At 46.7% G+C, this 16,752-nt stretch overlaps 2 protein-coding genes across 2 annotated transcripts in view; one reads left to right on the top strand and one right to left on the bottom strand.

Moving 5' to 3' along the window:
• Window positions 1-6,298, top strand: part of LOC120846132 (thiopurine S-methyltransferase-like) — a 47,418-nt gene extending 41,120 nt beyond the window's left edge. Inside the window, exons 7-9 of the mRNA XM_042286670.1 lie at window positions 2,867-2,952; window positions 4,043-4,087; window positions 6,195-6,298. Coding sequence (XP_042142604.1) covers window positions 2,867-2,952; window positions 4,043-4,087; window positions 6,195-6,295 — 232 coding nt within the window. The 3' untranslated portion in view covers window positions 6,296-6,298. The remainder of the gene's footprint in view (window positions 1-2,866; window positions 2,953-4,042; window positions 4,088-6,194) is intronic.
• A 3,920-nt stretch (window positions 6,299-10,218) lies between these two features.
• On the bottom strand, window positions 10,219-13,375 carry LOC121833607. The gene is made up of 3 exons (XM_042287031.1): window positions 12,310-13,375; window positions 11,208-12,142; window positions 10,219-10,407 (listed from the first exon to the last, which is right to left on the bottom strand). The coding sequence occupies exons 1-3, from the start codon at window positions 13,373-13,375 to the stop codon at window positions 10,219-10,221; spliced, it is 2,190 nt and encodes a 729-aa protein (XP_042142965.1).
• Between the last annotated feature and the right edge of the window lie 3,377 nt (window positions 13,376-16,752).

Here is a 16,752-nt window from a genome sequence, read left to right on the forward strand (position 1 = left end):
CGAGGTATAAAATGGCGGATGAAATAAATATAATAAATGCAAAGAAGCGCGCAGTTCCCCCTCGGCGCTTCGTTCTTCCAGAGGCGAGCATCGCAGTGCCATGGCGTTCAACTTGTGCCGTCTTCTTGGCGCCATGAAAGACCCTCTTGAAGCAATTAATTTGCTTTAGCGCGTTGGCCTGCTCCTGGCTTTTCGTGCGTGTCCAGAGTGCGAAGCTGCGATGACAAGCTGCAAGTCCGCGCTAGATCTGCGAATGGCTACACGGGGGGGGGGGGGGGGGGGGGGGGGGGGGGAGTGCGGTGTGTGGATGATTCGTGAGGTGCCCAAGAGGAAGTCGGTCAAAGCTCAGTGCCGGGGCGAAGTCTCGATACGGAGCGGTTCCCTTTTCGAAGGATCGCCCGCACCTGACGCTTCTCCAACTCATGAAAATCATCCTCCGGATGCCAGAACCTACCGTGCGCCGTCATTCAGCGGGAGGCTGATATCGCAAGTAAGACAATAACTGATTGGGCGAGCCTTTGTCGGGAGGTTGTGGTAAATGCCGTCTTTAAGCATTCAGACATGATTGGTGGCGACGGCGTGACTGTAGAACCAGACGAGAGTATGTTCGGTCGGCACAAGTACCATCGCGGGTATTTAAGGCCTGGCCAGGTGGTTTTCGGCGGTGTGGCGCGTTGCAGCGGGTGCTGCTTTCTTGTTCCCGTGGAGACCCGTGACGCTAAATCCCTGCAAGGGCTAATAGCCGAGTGGGTCCGCCCTGAAACAAGAATAATCACTGATTGTTGGGCTGGCTATCGCAAGCTTGCAGATGACGCTCGCTTCACGCACCTCACCGTCAACCATAAGCTTAACTTTGTCGACGCGAACACTGGTGCGCACACAAATACGGTGGATTGCACCTGGGCCCACGTCAAAAACTCTCTTCCATCTGGATGGCGCGAGAGCCACCATTTCACTGGTCACCTTGCAAAGTTCATGTTTTGGAGGAGAGACAAGGCGCGCGGAAACACTGATAGATTCCAGTCGTTCGTCGCCGCGGCCGCCAAAATCTAGAGCCCCGACGCAGACAGGGCGAGAATTCTGACGGCCCCGGTGACTTCGAGGGATCCGCTGCGCTGAGCCCGTCACCCGCCTGCATGCATAAAGACGACTTATGCGCCAACCGCTCGTCAAGTGCTCGTTATGTCAGTTATAGGTTCGGGTAGCGGTCTAAACGGTCCTTTTCAGGGCCCCCATATTTTGCAAACGGAGCTGTGTTTTTAATGCGGCACCCCGTGTCTCTGTAAAAAGTTCACAGGAAAGACCCAGCAAAGGTATGTGGTCCCCAACTTGGATATCGGGTGTTATGATTCAAATAAAAATTGTTCTTGCTTATTTCGCGCCTGTGATCAAAATAAATGCCGCAGTTGCAGTCGTCCCGCGGTGCTGTTGCTCGCACATTCGCCGTCGGCGTGCCTCAGCTTCGTCGTCTTTGCTAGCGGCGCACCGGCGGAGGCGGTTGATCTGACACACGGCGTTCGGCTTTGGCTAGCAGACGGCGTTCGTAAAATGGCGTCAGCTGTTGCTAGCTTCACGCGGCGGTACCGTGCGTGCTTCTATTCATTCGGTGTTCGTTGCCATGGTGACGGCGAGGAAAGCAGACGAACTTTTTGATGCGGAAGAACGCTGCGGCGCAGCGATACCAGGTGCGTTCTAAGGCCCTTCCCGCATGCTTTTCAATGGGCGGAAGGCGAACAAAAAGAGTTCGAAATAAGGACTTAACTCAGAAGGCTGCATTTCTCCAGCGCCTCATAATTTGACGAGCCTTGCACGAAAAGCATGTTTTTAGACCGGAGTTTGGAGATAGTTTTTTTTACTGCAACATGGGTCTAAAGTATCAATGTGCCAAAACTTTACCGTGCGTGAACGCCTCACGTGGTGTTGTTTAAGTTGTGGGCTTTCTTTTTAAGCAGGAACAGCAAAAAACACGAAACGCGTCTCATGTCGCAAGCATAGTGCTTACCAAACGTATACAAAACGCGAGAACTGCGTTTTTTTTTTTTTTTTTTTGTGGCAGCACTAACCTGGATGAAGCTGAACAACGGCTCCTTAACGTAGCACTTCGGGATAGTTTGCTGAGTGCTACATCCAAATAAACTACTTCCATAAATCCGCCACCGCGCGCTGAATTTTTGGAACTTTTGGGATTTTGCGCGTATGGATTTTGCGTTCCAGTAATTCCCACAATGCATAAGGTAACATTACATATGCGATGACGCGAATCGAGTTTTGGGATAAGTCTATTCGTTTTACCACCTAGTTAGTCTTAATTATCTGAATAATTATTTATTCATTTCAATCAAACAAATACCGGCACTTGCACAACGTGTTTACTGACAACACACAGTTAGTCTTGTTCGAGCAGGGCGGTTCTTTTTTATTCAAAATTGGAGCATGTTAGCTAAAACACCCCTTATATTACTGTCGTCATTTTCTGCTTTAAGTTCTTTTATATATATATTTGATGAAAGTTCTATCTAATTATAGATGAACGGGCCGATCTCATCAAAAGAGAATGAAGCTTGTTAAGCCGCCGAAAACAGAAAAGCAATGATTTGCTGAGCAGGATCATGCGAACCCGGTCGATCAAATTACCGGTGAGGTATGCAGTGTTCAGCATGCCTGACCGTTAATAAAAAAAAATCAATAAAAAACCACAGGAAACCAAATTAAGTTTAAATGAAGGCTCAGTGGATTGTATTTCTCAGTTGGTCAGGACGGTTAATTGATCTACATTTTTAGGTTATATACATTTTAAAGGCCCTCAAAATGCGGCTTTGAAAACGTTCTGTAATGTTTTTTCTCTCTGTCTCTCTCCGTGACATAGATACATCGCCGTGATAAAGTCATTCCTGGCACCGAACTATTCCTACGGTTTGTGGGGCGTCATTTACGATGAAGGTGCAGTCAAGGGTGAGGCTCGCGGTCTTGAATATATATTCTTGTTCACCAAAATGGTATCTTAAATGTATAAAATTTGAACTGTCGAAAAAGTCGGTAAGCTAGGCCGCATGAATCCCTAACTTGTTGTCTTGTTTATTGCCGCGTTATTTATTTATTGCCGTGTTATTTGTTTATTACATTTTTCAGCATCCCCTTATTCGAGTGATCGGAGATAATATATTATTGGAATATAATTGGTACAATCTCCCAAAAACCATTTGTTGTTGTCAAGAAAAAAATATTGTTTTGATGTATAGGTTGGCCACAATGTTTCCAACGCAGAAGATCGAACCGTAAAAATCGGCTCTTGCTCATATAAAGCATGAACTTTTTCTAAAGGTGCACTTAGGCAGTGCATTGTACCTTGTAAACTTTCACGGCGTAGTTATTTTCTTGTAAAATGTTACAGCAACAAACTTGTCGAAGTCAACGACGAACGTATTCGCAGGCAACCAGGTTAGCGATAATTATAACTCGTCTGCGTTGCGCCGTCTCCCGATGTGTGCAGCTTGCAGACAACTTACTCCGTTGTCTGCTAGCTGTGGCAGCTACGACGGAGGGGAAGCAGCCGCCATCTGTCTTCGCAGACATCACGAGCGCCAGGCTAAATAGCTGTCTCTGCTTTCTCGTGTCTCGTCGAATCCGGTATCTCGGCGCCGGCGGCAGAATTCTCCCTCGGCACCACGCGAATCCGTGAAACGCGTGCGTTGTTTCGGATCCGAGATGCTTACCCCTCTGAGGAAGTATTTGGTGCTGTAGGCGCTGTCTAGTGCGAAGGAGTCAAATGAAAAGTATTCTCCTTATACCCCGTTGCAGGTAAAAAATAAAAAAAAAGCAGGGCAAGGTTTTTTTTAGAGCCCTCCACTCTTTACTTTTTAGCAGAGAGAACGCCAGCGTTCAGTCTGCTAAGGCGGAAAGAGTGGAAGGCTTTGCGGGAGGGGCTTGTCATGCTCCTGTTAATCCGCAACAGATTGTAGACAAGTACTTGGTTGCAACTCTCATGTGCCCTCCGCTTGATCTGCGCCTTGTCTCACATTCCGCCGATTTGCGTTATAACCAGAGTTTCCCAGAAGCATGCCGGAGGGGGTCCTGCGAAAGTTATTTGGTGAGTGAATCCGGTAAACATTTCAGTGGTTATGCGATTGTTCCATTTAGTGCACGCAAAACGGTAATTTTGCTGAACACGATGCGCAGTTAGATCATGGTGGTTAAAATTATTTGTTTAGGGAACAAAACTATTTCACGCCGAACGTTCATTCTCGGCGGAAGAAAATGTAATTATTGTTCTTATATTTTTAAATAATTACATGAAGCTGTGACGCAGCTATACATTTTTATTCATGATGAGTGTAACGGAAATTTTCTTTAGAATAATGTAACACCGAATGTATTTTAGATTAAAAATAGAAGAGTGCGAAAAAAAACTGTCACATTCGGTTATCATGGTAACATAAATTCTTTATCACAATTTATCGTGTGATTAATTATTACTAATAAAATTACTTTAATTGTTTATCAATAAATAAAAAATAAATTTACAGATCATACTTCTATAATAAATATTCGTATGGAATACTTCATACGGGTTTATTTCCGTGAAATATTGTAAACAATAATTTCATTCAACGGTTATCACTGAATATTTACCATTATTACCGATTATCATCAATAAAATTACAATTATATATCAGTCAATAACTATGCGTATAGCGCAAAGAACTACGCTAAAGTTAATGTGGCCCCGTCGTTAGAGTCTCATAAAGGCCGCACAGGACGGGCTTTGGTTATGCATTGGTCTGTCATACACACACCTCCTAGAAAAATCGAGGTCTGGGAACATACCCCTCTTCCTCCATAGAACTTCATCGCAGTCAGATACGGCACCAACCCCTGCCTTTACCTTTCGACACTCGGGAACCGAAAGAACTTGGCAAAGAACAAAGAACCGAAATTAGAGTACCACCGAGCCGAACAATATACAAGGTGCCGTGAGCTCGGCGTACTAGTAGACGAAAGGCAACGCCACAGCCCGCTGCCGCAAACGAAAACCACCACCGCACCGCTGGCACAAGCGCCGTCGAGCAGCCGACGCATCCGCGCTACCGCGGCAGCCGATGTGCAACTGCTCTCAAAGGTCAAAATACAAAAAAAAAAAAGACCAATGAAGGCAAAATACGAGGCCGAAATTTTAGCAAACCAAAATATTTGTTTCACCTTAGCAGGATAAATTTTTAAATCAGCAAACAGCAACAAAAATACGTGTCTCAGCCTGTTAAATCAATTTTCCGGTGTAAATTCTATATAGAGCACCAACGAATAAGCGATGGCATTCAAACAGCTGACCGGAAGTCGCTCGAAGATTCCGGGGGTTGCCATAAGTGTTTCACGGGCCCTGGCCATGGGCGGACGCCGCCATCTTTAGCTCTATCGGGGTGAGCCCCCATCAAATAACTGAGGTTGGCCAGCTCAGCTGAACTCAATTATCGTTAGCGACTTAATAATATTTGGCGCCGCCGTGTCCGGCCGGTTAACCCAACATATTGTTTGATTATCTCCGGCCGATCGCGATTGGGTAAACTGTCGTTGGCTTAATGACAGTTGTGAGCGCTATCGTAACTAGGCTAGTGTGATGGTCTTATGGTGCGATGGTTTGGTGACCTAGCCGAGGTAACACTGCTCATACAAAGCGCGGTCTGCAAACACTAGTCACCGCAATATCCGTGGTTCGAGTGCCGCGTGCCAAGTTTCCTCCTTGACCTCATTGCCACGCGGCATTCGAAGCGTAGATCTCGCGCTGACTCGCATTCGAATCTGTTTGCAGACTGTCTTTTGTCTGCCTCCGGCTTTAGTGTTTGTCGCATTTTCGGGACGTCTCATGGTCTGGTGGTTTCAAGGTTTGTTGCTCTAAAGCCACCTGTCCCACTGCTCATCCTACAAAAGACACGGTGTTTGCTGCAGGCATGATGGCAGAGTTATCTGCAAACACGCCTGAAGCAAGTTGTATGTTTGTTTTATACGTATGTACACTTCGAACATGTCTCCAGACGGATTTTGTAGCACCAATATGTGACGGGACTGTCATACAAGAAAGGCCCCAGACATTGTCTCCCGACTGTTTTTTTGTACAATGTATTAGCAGTGTGACCGAGGCCTGATGGTCACTTTGATGTTTTAACCGTACCGTTTGCCATTTTTGTTCGCTGCAATTCCAGGGGACGACGTGAAGCTCACATGCGTGGAGCAATTGCCCCCCAGGCCGGCCGGCTTTACGACTGCACTGATGACGGAGTGCCTGTGGCATGTGACGGCATGACGACGCATCAAGCTTTTCGTCGGCGCTTTTCATCGGCGTTATCAATAAAATGGATCGTCATGACAAAAATACACTAACCGTTTTTTATCTGAAATCTCCATAGACTACTCGGGATACCAGCCGAGCTCTCCTTTTCTTGTTTTTGAGGTCCAGTGCCTTAAAAGCGGTACTGTTCTAAATTTAAGGGATCCAAGCCATTTCGACTGTTACCGATGAGGTCACACTGGTGAACTCTAATTCCTCTATGTGTGTTGTTGTTAGTGTTAGTTGTTAGTTAATTCCTCTATGTGTTAGACTTTCAGAATTCTCGGAGGAGGGTAGGCTACTGAGGGGAGGGAAGCGTACGAAGAGGAATTTATTCGGAAATTGTGGGATAATTTTCCCCGCTAAATTTAGCGGAAATATTTTTCTTCTATGTTTAACGGGAAAATGTCCCCGCTAAATTTAGCGGATAAATTTCTTGCCAAATTTAGGCGCCGCGTGATGTCACGAGAGTGACGTCACACGTGACGTCACGTATGATGTCATTATGGAAAACGTCCCATAATGCAACGCGCGGTTACGCCGATTTCGACGGCGACGCCGCTCAAGCCGGAAACGTGCACCTAAGAGCTGCGGTCTCAATTCATTACATTTCCGAACGCTCGTTCACCGCCCTAATGCAGAGCTAGAGGTTTGAACCAGATACCAAAGTTACAGAACTAACCATTATTTTATTCATAAGTTCTGTGAATTTCTACAAATTTCAATGGGAAAAAGACAGAGCTCTCAAATGCACAATGTTCTATGGCGTTGCCGAAAACAGCCGAAAGCGAGCCCCATTTTCCCTTTGAATTTTTCAGAAAATCGTTTATAACTTCGCAATAAGATAGCGCTTATAGTGCCGAAACTTTGGCACATGGTCCTTACCGCCAGCGCTGCATTTGGGTAGACAATGAGCGTTCGACGACGCGTAGTTAATTTTTCCGGCGAAAAAAGCTCGGAATATTAGTTTGTCTAGATACGCTGTATTTTTGTTTGCCCGTTCTTTTAAAGGTTATTTTGGTAATATCGCACACGGCCTGGTGATAGTTACGAAAACACAAAAGGGAAGGAAATTGGCTTAGTAGGGCGGGTGGAGAATAATGTGTTTTTGGTCTTTCGGCTAGGTGGCGCGAGCGTTTGTTATAAAGTGTGTACAGCCGTTAACTTCCATCCATCCATTCATCTAGCCACTACCTTACGGGCGCCACGGGTATCAACCGCTACGCAACAACAATTTGGGGACTCAGACTTCCCGGCGTCTTGGGTTCTTGCATAGTAAGTTAGTAACTGACAAAGTGGGAACGACGGGCCACCTATTTCGGTCCCCTGGCCTCCAGCATGCGCTCGTTACCTTTCACCATGCCTTTGGTTGAACGTGCACGCTCGAGGCAGAGAATGACGCCTAGACTAGCCTCCTCTTACCTCACAAAGCCTGGCAGTTCGACGATGGAGCCGTAGAGTGCCCGGTCGCAGATTTGGAGTGCGAGGATCTGGTGCCACAGAGCATCAAAGAGCCATTTCTCGGGGAACCTGGACGTCAGCGCACAGCTTTTGCAGCGGCGAGGACCCGAAACAAACTTGTTCGCTTGGGACAAGTGTGTTTCGGCGTCTCGCCGGAGCGGGGCGCCTGTCACGTGGCTTTCCTCTCATCCGTTGTCTACCGCTCCACGTTTTCCATTTCGGCGCTCGCTACTTGTGGCAATCTGCCAGGCTTTGTCAGTATATAGCAGGCTATGCGCCGAGGTGTTGTCCAAGGTGGGAAGCTCGCGCTGAAGGCGCGACAATCGAAACTTGTCCCTGTTGTTCTCGGTGACCGCCGCACGAGTGCATGCCAGATCAACAAAAAAAAAAATCTCATTGGCAGGGACGTTCTAGGTCAACGGCGAGGAAAAGCTTTTGAATTTTAAGCGTCCCCAATAGTCCCTTTTGAAAAGTCTATCAAGTTAGCGATTGTATGCTGGTGTCTGGTGCCTGATGTACAATAGACAATGCGTCGGATGCAGAATTGGTCACTGTACTGTCGCCACCTCTTGCTAACCGCGCAAATGTATAAATCAGTTCATTTTCAGCTGGATTATGAAGCTGTTTTAGCTGGATCCAACTGGGACACGTTTCCTGACCCAGATGAAGATGAACTAATTTCAGATGGACTTGGTCTTTAGCGTGCAATGAATAATAGTAGTTCGTGCAAGAAGGCACGTTGTTACGCCCCAAATTGAAATATACAAAATACGGATTTAATATCGTATTATCTGATTCTTCCATGCCAGCTCTAGCATCAACACCCCTTTTTTCTCTACCTTCGGTTCTCCCACCCCCCTTCTTCTCCCCTCCATCTCGATTGGACACAATTTGCGTGTTTCAAGTATAACATTTGTTTATTTATATTCTAGCTGGTACTCTCTCTATACACAAGCACACGTTATTTCTTGAAGTTAGAGGAACGACGTCCACGGTGTAAATTAGAAAAACTCGTTTACTTAGCAGGATATGTACAACGCTCACCGCTGCCTCGATCGTCTCGATGTTCTCTGTCCTCGCGCTTTTTTTTCGCACTTTCTCGTCTTCGGTCCTTTGTTGCGCGCACATTCCTCCTCCTCGTTTTCAATATTTAACACACTCCGGGCCCGAGGTGGGAATTTCGAGGGGGTACAAACGCTGTACAGGCCTGATGATTTCACTCCCTTTTGGCAGCTTTACCTTACATGCCCGCACTACACCGTCTTTGCCTTGAATGCGTCCCGTAATGACCCCAGTCTTCCAGAACAGTTTTTGTACACTATCATCATGAATTATTACTACATCACCTATTTTTAGGTTATGAGTACGCTGCACTTTTCGGGAGTGAAAACTGCGGAGCACAAGTAGGTATTCATGCTGCCATCGTTTCCACATGTGCTCCATCACACGCTGTCGGTGAATCCAAAGATTAAGTATTTCTAGCTGAGCCTTTGACTCATCTGAAGCATCTGTTGGAGATAGAATACGACAACCTAACAAAAAATGAGACGGAGTCAATACGTCTGGCTCATTGAAACTGGAGTAAATGAAAGTGATCGGTCGTGAATTCACAACCGCTTCGGTTTCAGACAGTAAGGTGCCCAGCTGTTGCAGATCGAAAGACCCCTTTCCCAATAATTTGCGAAGGCACGTCTTCACAATTCCAATGAGCCTTTCCCAGAAACCGCCCCACCATGGCGCTCTTTCTGCGATAAATCTCCACGTTACATGATGACTAGCATAGCAGTTTTTCACTTCATCTTTTCTCAGCAACTGGTGCATTGCAGCTAGTTCTCTTGAGGCCCTTTTAAAAGTTGCAGCGTTATCCGAGTACACGACTCGCGGGGTGCCACGCCTGGCACAGAATCTTCTAAAAGCCATAAGAAAAGAGTCTGCCGTAAGGTCTACAACAAGCTCAAGATGAATGGCTCTAACCACAGCACAAGTGAATAGCACAAAGTACGCTTTCACTACGCTACAGTTTTTCACAAAAATAGGTCCGGCAAAGTCTACTCCCGTAACTTCGAAGGGACGAGAGCTTAGGACTCGGTCACTTGGAAGGGGAGCCATCGGCGCACTTGCCGCTTTAAGGCGGAACCGGGCACAAAGTAGACACTTTCCGGTAACCCGTTTAACAGCCTGTCGTGCACGGGTGACCCAAAACCTAGCACGCAGTTCAGTTAAGGTGTCACCGACTCCTCCGTGGAGCACCGCTTTGTGAGCATGTAGAACAATCAGTCTAGTCACAGAGTGTTCACCTGGAAGTAGTACGGGGCTTTTCTCGTTGTAGGACAACATCGCGTTTTGAAGGCGGCTCCTAATTCGGACGAGTCCTTCGTCGTCAATAAAGGGATGGAGGTCTCGTATTGGCGAAGTATTTTCTAGGTTTTCTCCTTTCATTAGTTGTGGCATTTCATCTGCAAATGCTTCTCGCTGTACTTGACGTAACCATACGTTCTCGGCTGCTCGAAGTTCCTGGGCCGTAAGTGTACCTTCACGACGCGTCGTCGGTGAACGGCAGTTGTTTGCGAAACGTCTTGACAGAGAACATCGAGACGATCGAGGCAGCGGTGAGCGTTGTACATATCCTGCTAAGTAAACGCGTTTTTCTAATTTACACCGTGGACGTCGTTCCTCTAACTTCAAGAAATATTGGTGCCGAAACCGAAGACGGTGCAACTTCCTTTCCAATGTGTCGTTGAAGCGCCTCGTCGTTTGTGGTCCATTTCTGAAGCGTCATGCCAGCTTCCTCAAGGATGACTTTAGCTTCTCCGTAGACACGAAATGCCTCGTTTGAAGTCGAAACTCCCGTGACTAGATCGTCCACATAAAAGTTCTCGCAGAGTAGCCTAGTTGTGTTTTGAAAAGCTACTTCCATACGCTTGAAATGATGCTGTAATGTGGCAGTCAGTAGAAATGGACTTGCCGTCGTTCCAAAAGGTACGCGAGTCATTCGATACTCTTCCACTTTAGGCAGGGGATGGCCTGTCTTTGGCATCTGCTCAAACCACAGGAATCGTAGAGCGTCTCTGTCGGTTCCTCTAATAGATATCTGAAGAAAAGCCTTTTGAATATCTGCTGTGAGACCTATCTTGTGCAGCCTGAAGTTCACGAGCGTCTTCACCATGTTATTGGTCAAATTCGGCCCTTTCTCCAGATGATGATTCAGTGAAGCTACCCCAAGTGCATGGGATGAGGCGTCAAAGACGAGTCGCAGTCTTGTCGTTGTTGATGATTCTCGTACCACAGGCTTATGAGGCATGTAGTAACACTTGTCAGGTATGCTTTGGCCGTAAGTTATCTTCTCTGCATGTCCATCCACTTCGTATTGCCGGACAGCTGCGTCATACTGCTGGATCATCTCTGTATCTGTGATGAGCCGTCGAACCAAGCTGTGTAGCCGCTTGACTGCAACCGTATGGTTGTCTGACAGGTCCACGTTAAGGTTCTTCCAAGGAAGAGCTACTTCATACCTTCCGTATTTAAACGCAATATCCTTGCTGAATTGTTGGAGAACTTCGCTGTCGTGGCTGCAGTTCGTTGAAGCGTCAAGTATTCCAATGCTTTCGAGCTCCCAGAATTGCTGGAGCGTGTCGGAAACTTCCGATTCGACGCCGTTTGTTTGGAGGACACAGATGTGTGTTCCAGCTTCTGTGAAAACACCGCCGCCAGATGTCACGGGTCCTTGGAAGGTCCAACCGAGCTTTGTGTTTATAGCCGCCAGGCACTTGTCCTCGCCATGCAAACAGACTTCGTCCAGGAGGAATTTCCATATCTGGTCTGCTCCCACAAGTAAGCTGATACCAGCTTCTCCTTTGAGTCCAGGGAATAACAGAAAGTCAGCAATATACCGTCCTTCCTTGTTCAGCCCATGGACAAAAGAGTGTGCAGCGGGAGCTTCAATTAATTCCTCGCAGATAAATGGAACTTCAATTGCTTCGATTTCGTGTTGAAAATGGCTGAACTGGCTCATCACGGCGACTTGTACTAAGTTGTATTTCCTTCGTGGTGCTCCGTTAGATCCTCCAAAAGCTTTGATCGACAAGTCAACTGTTTTTTCCGTGCGTAATCCCAATTTCCTCGACACGTCTTCTCTTATGAAAGTTCTCTGACTCCCGTTGTCGAAGACTCCTCTGATGTAGCACGACTGGCTTTCGTTCAACAACCAGGCTCTAAATGTCTGTAAGAGCACCTGTTTATCCACTAAGGTCGCGGATGCATCCTTGGTTGCCGCGTGCATGATGGCGCTCCCTTTTTCGCGTGAGCCTTTCTTTGCTTTGTACGTCGGATCGCAAACAACAGTAGCGTGCCTGCCCCTGCATTCTGAGCAGCGTACGTTTCGGCGGCAGTCTCTCGCCCGATGTCCAATAGCAGTACACTTAAAGCATCTACTTGCCTTTGCTAGCCGACTTTTCTTCTCCTGGAGATTGATTTCAGAAGAACAGTTCTCGGTGTTGTGCGTTGGCGAAAGGCAAAAAAAAAACAGTCACTTTGCTGTTTAGCCGCGTCACTATGAAGTACCGCCGCTGAAGGTAGATGGCTGCTGTATGAGCTTCGTGTGTCATCAGGCAGCCTTCGTTTTGTGAGTGCGACGAGCCCAGTTTTCTCGCGGGCTTCCACTTCTATACGCAGATAGCATAAGAGTTGTTCAAGCTCTGCTTCTGACGACTGATTTTCTCTTGTGTTCTCTTGGAAACTCTGTCGTTTATAATAGTCAACAACGATGTCACTTGGGATTGCTTTGGTGAGAACCTCTAATAACATTGCTGCGTACGACAGCTCCGGCAGACCCAGCGCTTTTAGGCCTCGCACGTTAATCTGTACGCTGTCCAGGAGTTCCCTCAGTTCAGTCACGTCACCAGATGACTTGACTGGCTTCAGCGTTCTTAGGTTGGCAAGGTACGTTTGCTGTATAATTTTTACGCTTCCAAATCGGTTTTTCAATATTTCGATTGCGACGCAGTAGGATGCCTCGCTCACCTGGATTCCTGCAATGGCTTTCGCTGCGGGCCCACTCAGCAGAGTCTTCAGGTAGTGGTACCGATCAATGTTGGTCAAATGGTTGTTTTCGTGAACAGTATGGCAAAACATATCCCAAAAGGGCTGCCATTGGGATACGGTTCCGTCAAAACGAGGAAGCTCTAGTTTGGGAAGTCTTGCACCTACCCGCCCTGGACCTCCGTGATCGCCGTGATCATTCTGTTGTGCGCTCGGAGAAAGTAGTAAGTCTTCGTTTTGTTGATCGATTCCTCGAGCCGGCGGGCCTGGAGCTTGGAGCGATTCAATGTGATGGCGGAGCAGCGCCAAGCTTGCAGCTGCGTTGTCCTCGTATTCGCATACTGAAGCGAAATCCTCTGCAGTCTGTTCGTCCGTGAGGAAGGCCTCTAGTTGCTCGTTGAGCTTCTGCAGGCCGTCATTGCAGGTCTTCAGTCTATCGTGCAAAACCCGCAGAGCAGAAAGGCTGAGCTGGTTGGAGTCGATGAGTTGTCTTGCTTCGGTTCGTAGACGTGTATGCAGAGCCCGCTGGGTGGTTCGTTTGCTTTTCACGCGTTCCATGTCGTTAATATTGACGATCTTTCCTCTCGGTTGGGTCAGTAAGGTAGCAGAGTCCCGGGTTTCGGCACCAATATTTCTTGAAGTTAGAGGAACGACGTCCACGGTGTAAATTAGAAAAACGCGTTTACTTAGCAGGATATGTACAACGCTCACCGCTGCCTCGATCGTCTCGATGTTCTCTGTCCTCGCGCTTTTTTTTCGCACTTTCTCGTCTTCGGTCCTTTGTTGCGCGCACATTCCTCCTCCTCGTTTTCAATATTTAACACACGTCACACAATCTAGCATTACTTTTGCATTTTTTCTCTTTGTTGTCGGACTTGTGAAGCGAATATCCGACCAATGCATTGCTATCATTAAACCAGCGCTAAAAAAGCTCTTGAGTTGGCCTTTTAATGCGTATAACTTTTGGGAATTCCCTTGCTGCTAACGGTCTCGGAGAATGACACAACGCACTGGTTCAACAACACGCAGTCCTTTATTCCGCACGCATGGCCAATTGCCCTCGGCCCCCTCGCGTTGGAAATGTTCACTGACGATTCGGCAGGCGGGAAACACGGGCCAACGCTTTGAACTTTAGGTTTCCCACAAATTCATAAACACAGACTTGCGTGAGTTACTTTTTAAAAAGTAATTTATTACAGCTACAGATAGCTGGCCAAAATGTATTTTGGTTGCAGTTACAGTTACCTAAAAACAAAAAGTAACGCGTTACAGTTGCAGTTACTTCGTCACCGTAGCGAGTTCGTTGTAAACGTTGGTAGCGACTGCACTCTCGCATTCCCACCCATCACGTCGAAGAGAAAGACGCTATTTTCGGTGTTTCAAGTCGGTACTCTTTCTACAACATAGATGGCGACAGCATCAGTCTTCTGCACACGGTGCGTTTGCCAAGTTTGTTTAGGGTCAGGTGTCCGTGCGACACTGCGCAAGTGCGATGCATTCTGGGAGAGAACTCAAACGGTGTCAGTGCGTGTGAAACGAACTCGCTATTAGTTACTTTCAAAACATTTTCGTGGTTTTCTATTTACTATGAACACATTGATGACAACACACAATGACTACGATTTATAATTATTTGGCACTCTCAGAAAACTCTTGTTTCACTTTTTGAGATACATATTATTACCGTCGACTTTATTGAATCAAAGCGTCGGCTGCTTCAACACAAGATGGACAAAATAATAAATTATTTAGTTGATGTAACGCAGCAGCAACTGCTTTTCAAAAATCACTTAACTTTTTCTTTTGATACACATCCCGGCCCTTGCTAAAGAGGCGCTCAACGGATGCGCTGGATGTCAGTGCAGTATTCAGCCGTAAAAGAACAGCTTTCCGTATGGTGGGAAGGTCGTTGAGGCTGGAGAGCGCTGTCGACGCTTCAGCCTTTCATCGTTCCGTCTCCATGCCCAGCGGCAGTTGTTTAGAGATAAAAATCCAAACTCATCCCGAGGTGCTTGTGAAGGTTGGAGGAAGAGAACCTCCCGGCTGCGTATACTTTTTTGCAGTGTTTGCCGCCAGCGGTGGAATTATCGCTACAATATTCGACATTGTCAAAGTGCACTTCATATTCGGGCCACCGTAACATCTGCAGCTTGTCACTCATGACAGCCTCTCGTTTGAGCCAATAAAAAACATCAATAAACATTCGCCAATAACAAAAATAAAAATCCTTAAAAAAAGACAAACACCGATTTCTAACTACATTATTTTTCTGGCAATGTTGTGTTTGTTTCACTAAAAAAGTCATACACAAACTTCCCTCAAACACATTATCTTACCAGAAATCATGCAGTTTGCCTGTCTTTTTTTTTTTTCTGACCTACATGGTTTCGGACTCTTGGAGGACAGTAGCTTTGTTCAACTGTTTTTCAAGGTCAGCGGTCCTCCTGGACCGCCGAGCTTGAAGATCACTGTCAGCGGCCCGAGAGGCCAGTCACAGCTGGCCAGTACTGTCCCAAGCATCGTTGGACGTTTTGGGGCTTCCCGTGTCTAGCGCAAATGTTGAGCGGACATTCTCGAAATTGTGCGTCGTCAACAGGAAGGAGAGAGCGTCATTGACACACACGAACCAAGGAATGTGTGCTTGAATAAACTACAATAATCAAGTGGGAAAAGGATTGCGTAAAATATGTAAATACAATTTGGACTGTTTTTCGTCTCCAGTGGTAGTTTACATTCGCAGTTTCCCTCCCGATAATACCCGTTTTTAGCGTCTGGACGAGAGAATTCACCGAAAAGCACCGGTATTGGTGAAATAAATAAACACCGACAAAAACATCCGCCGATTTTGTCATAAATAAACACCGAAAATATACACCCTAGATATAAATCAATACAATGAGATAAAACTCTGACTGCAGACAACACTTTTGAATAAAAATTCAAAACTGTACAGGGCGCAAAATCGGCTATGGATGACGCTTTTACATGTAGCCACACCCCCTCCTGTTATTTTTATGTCCCTTTTCAAGCAAACCCATCAAGGTGTTTCTTCCCATTACATGGTCGATAGCTGTTATGGAGACTTCCCAGCTGCATTTGTTGCGTCCGCGTTGAGGCCAGGCACCAAAAAAAAAAAAAAAAAAAATCGTGACACCTTCAAATCACGTGGCCACATTAGATCAAAGTTATTCACCCTTGCTCGGGACTTCAGAAACGATGACATAATGCGCAGGCTACGTTTCCTAGGTGGCATTTCCTGAACCTCGTTCCTTGTACGCGCTCAGTTGTGGCGACGCACACGCTGTAAAAACCGCCAAAAGTGAGGTGTCGCTTCAATGTACATCTCGTTTGGAACATTCCGCTCTGACATCAAAAGATTTGTTATTTAAAACTTCCCAATGGTATATCTCGAAGCTGCTACGTTATCCACTCCCGGAGGCTCATTGGCGGATAAAACTAGTGGTTCCTCGCATTCCTCTCCGCATAGAACTCGGTTTGCACCCCCCTATATCAGATGCGATGAAAGCAACCCACAACTCGTAATGGTACTCGTCTCGATTCATTCTTGGCAGACGTTGACTCATGTGCTCAGTGTTTCCTCTCCTACACGCGTCAGTAACCACAAGGCTGTGTTTTGTGTGATAGCGCAGATAGAAAGTGGATAGGGACAGGATAGTGCGTAACAACGCTCAGTAGCGGTTATTGCTGTCCCTTCTTCACGCGCTGTGGCGAAAAGCTGCGTATTTTAACACTGAATGTGTTTTTATCAACCGAAATCTATGAGAACATCGTCACGAAGAACTGTGACGAAGGACTGTGACATTACGTTACGTCGTTACGTCATGTGACATACAATGATTTCACGTAACAGTGTATCGCGATGCAACACCCTGACGACATGACGTCATGTGACATTGTGGCGTCACGCGTGACAT

Source organism: Ixodes scapularis, unplaced genomic scaffold (genome assembly GCF_016920785.2).
Source record: "Ixodes scapularis isolate PalLabHiFi unplaced genomic scaffold, ASM1692078v2 PGA_scaffold8__174_contigs__length_109621045, whole genome shotgun sequence".
Taxonomy (NCBI): domain Eukaryota; kingdom Metazoa; phylum Arthropoda; class Arachnida; order Ixodida; family Ixodidae; genus Ixodes; species Ixodes scapularis.

Bases quoted from the DNA above. Each gene is read 5' to 3' on its own strand.
- LOC121833607 (XM_042287031.1), bottom strand. From the start codon at position 13,375: ATGGAACGCGTGAAAAGCAAACGAACCACCCAGCGGGCTCTGCATACA. The intron at 12,143-12,309 runs GTGACTGTTTTT...TACGCTGCTCAG, and splicing joins TGACGCGGCTAAACAGCAAA to AATGCAGGGGCAGGCACGCT. The intron at 10,408-11,207 runs GTTCGACGGCTC...TTTACTTAGCAG, and splicing joins TCAAGCGGCTACACAGCTTG to GATATGTACAACGCTCACCG.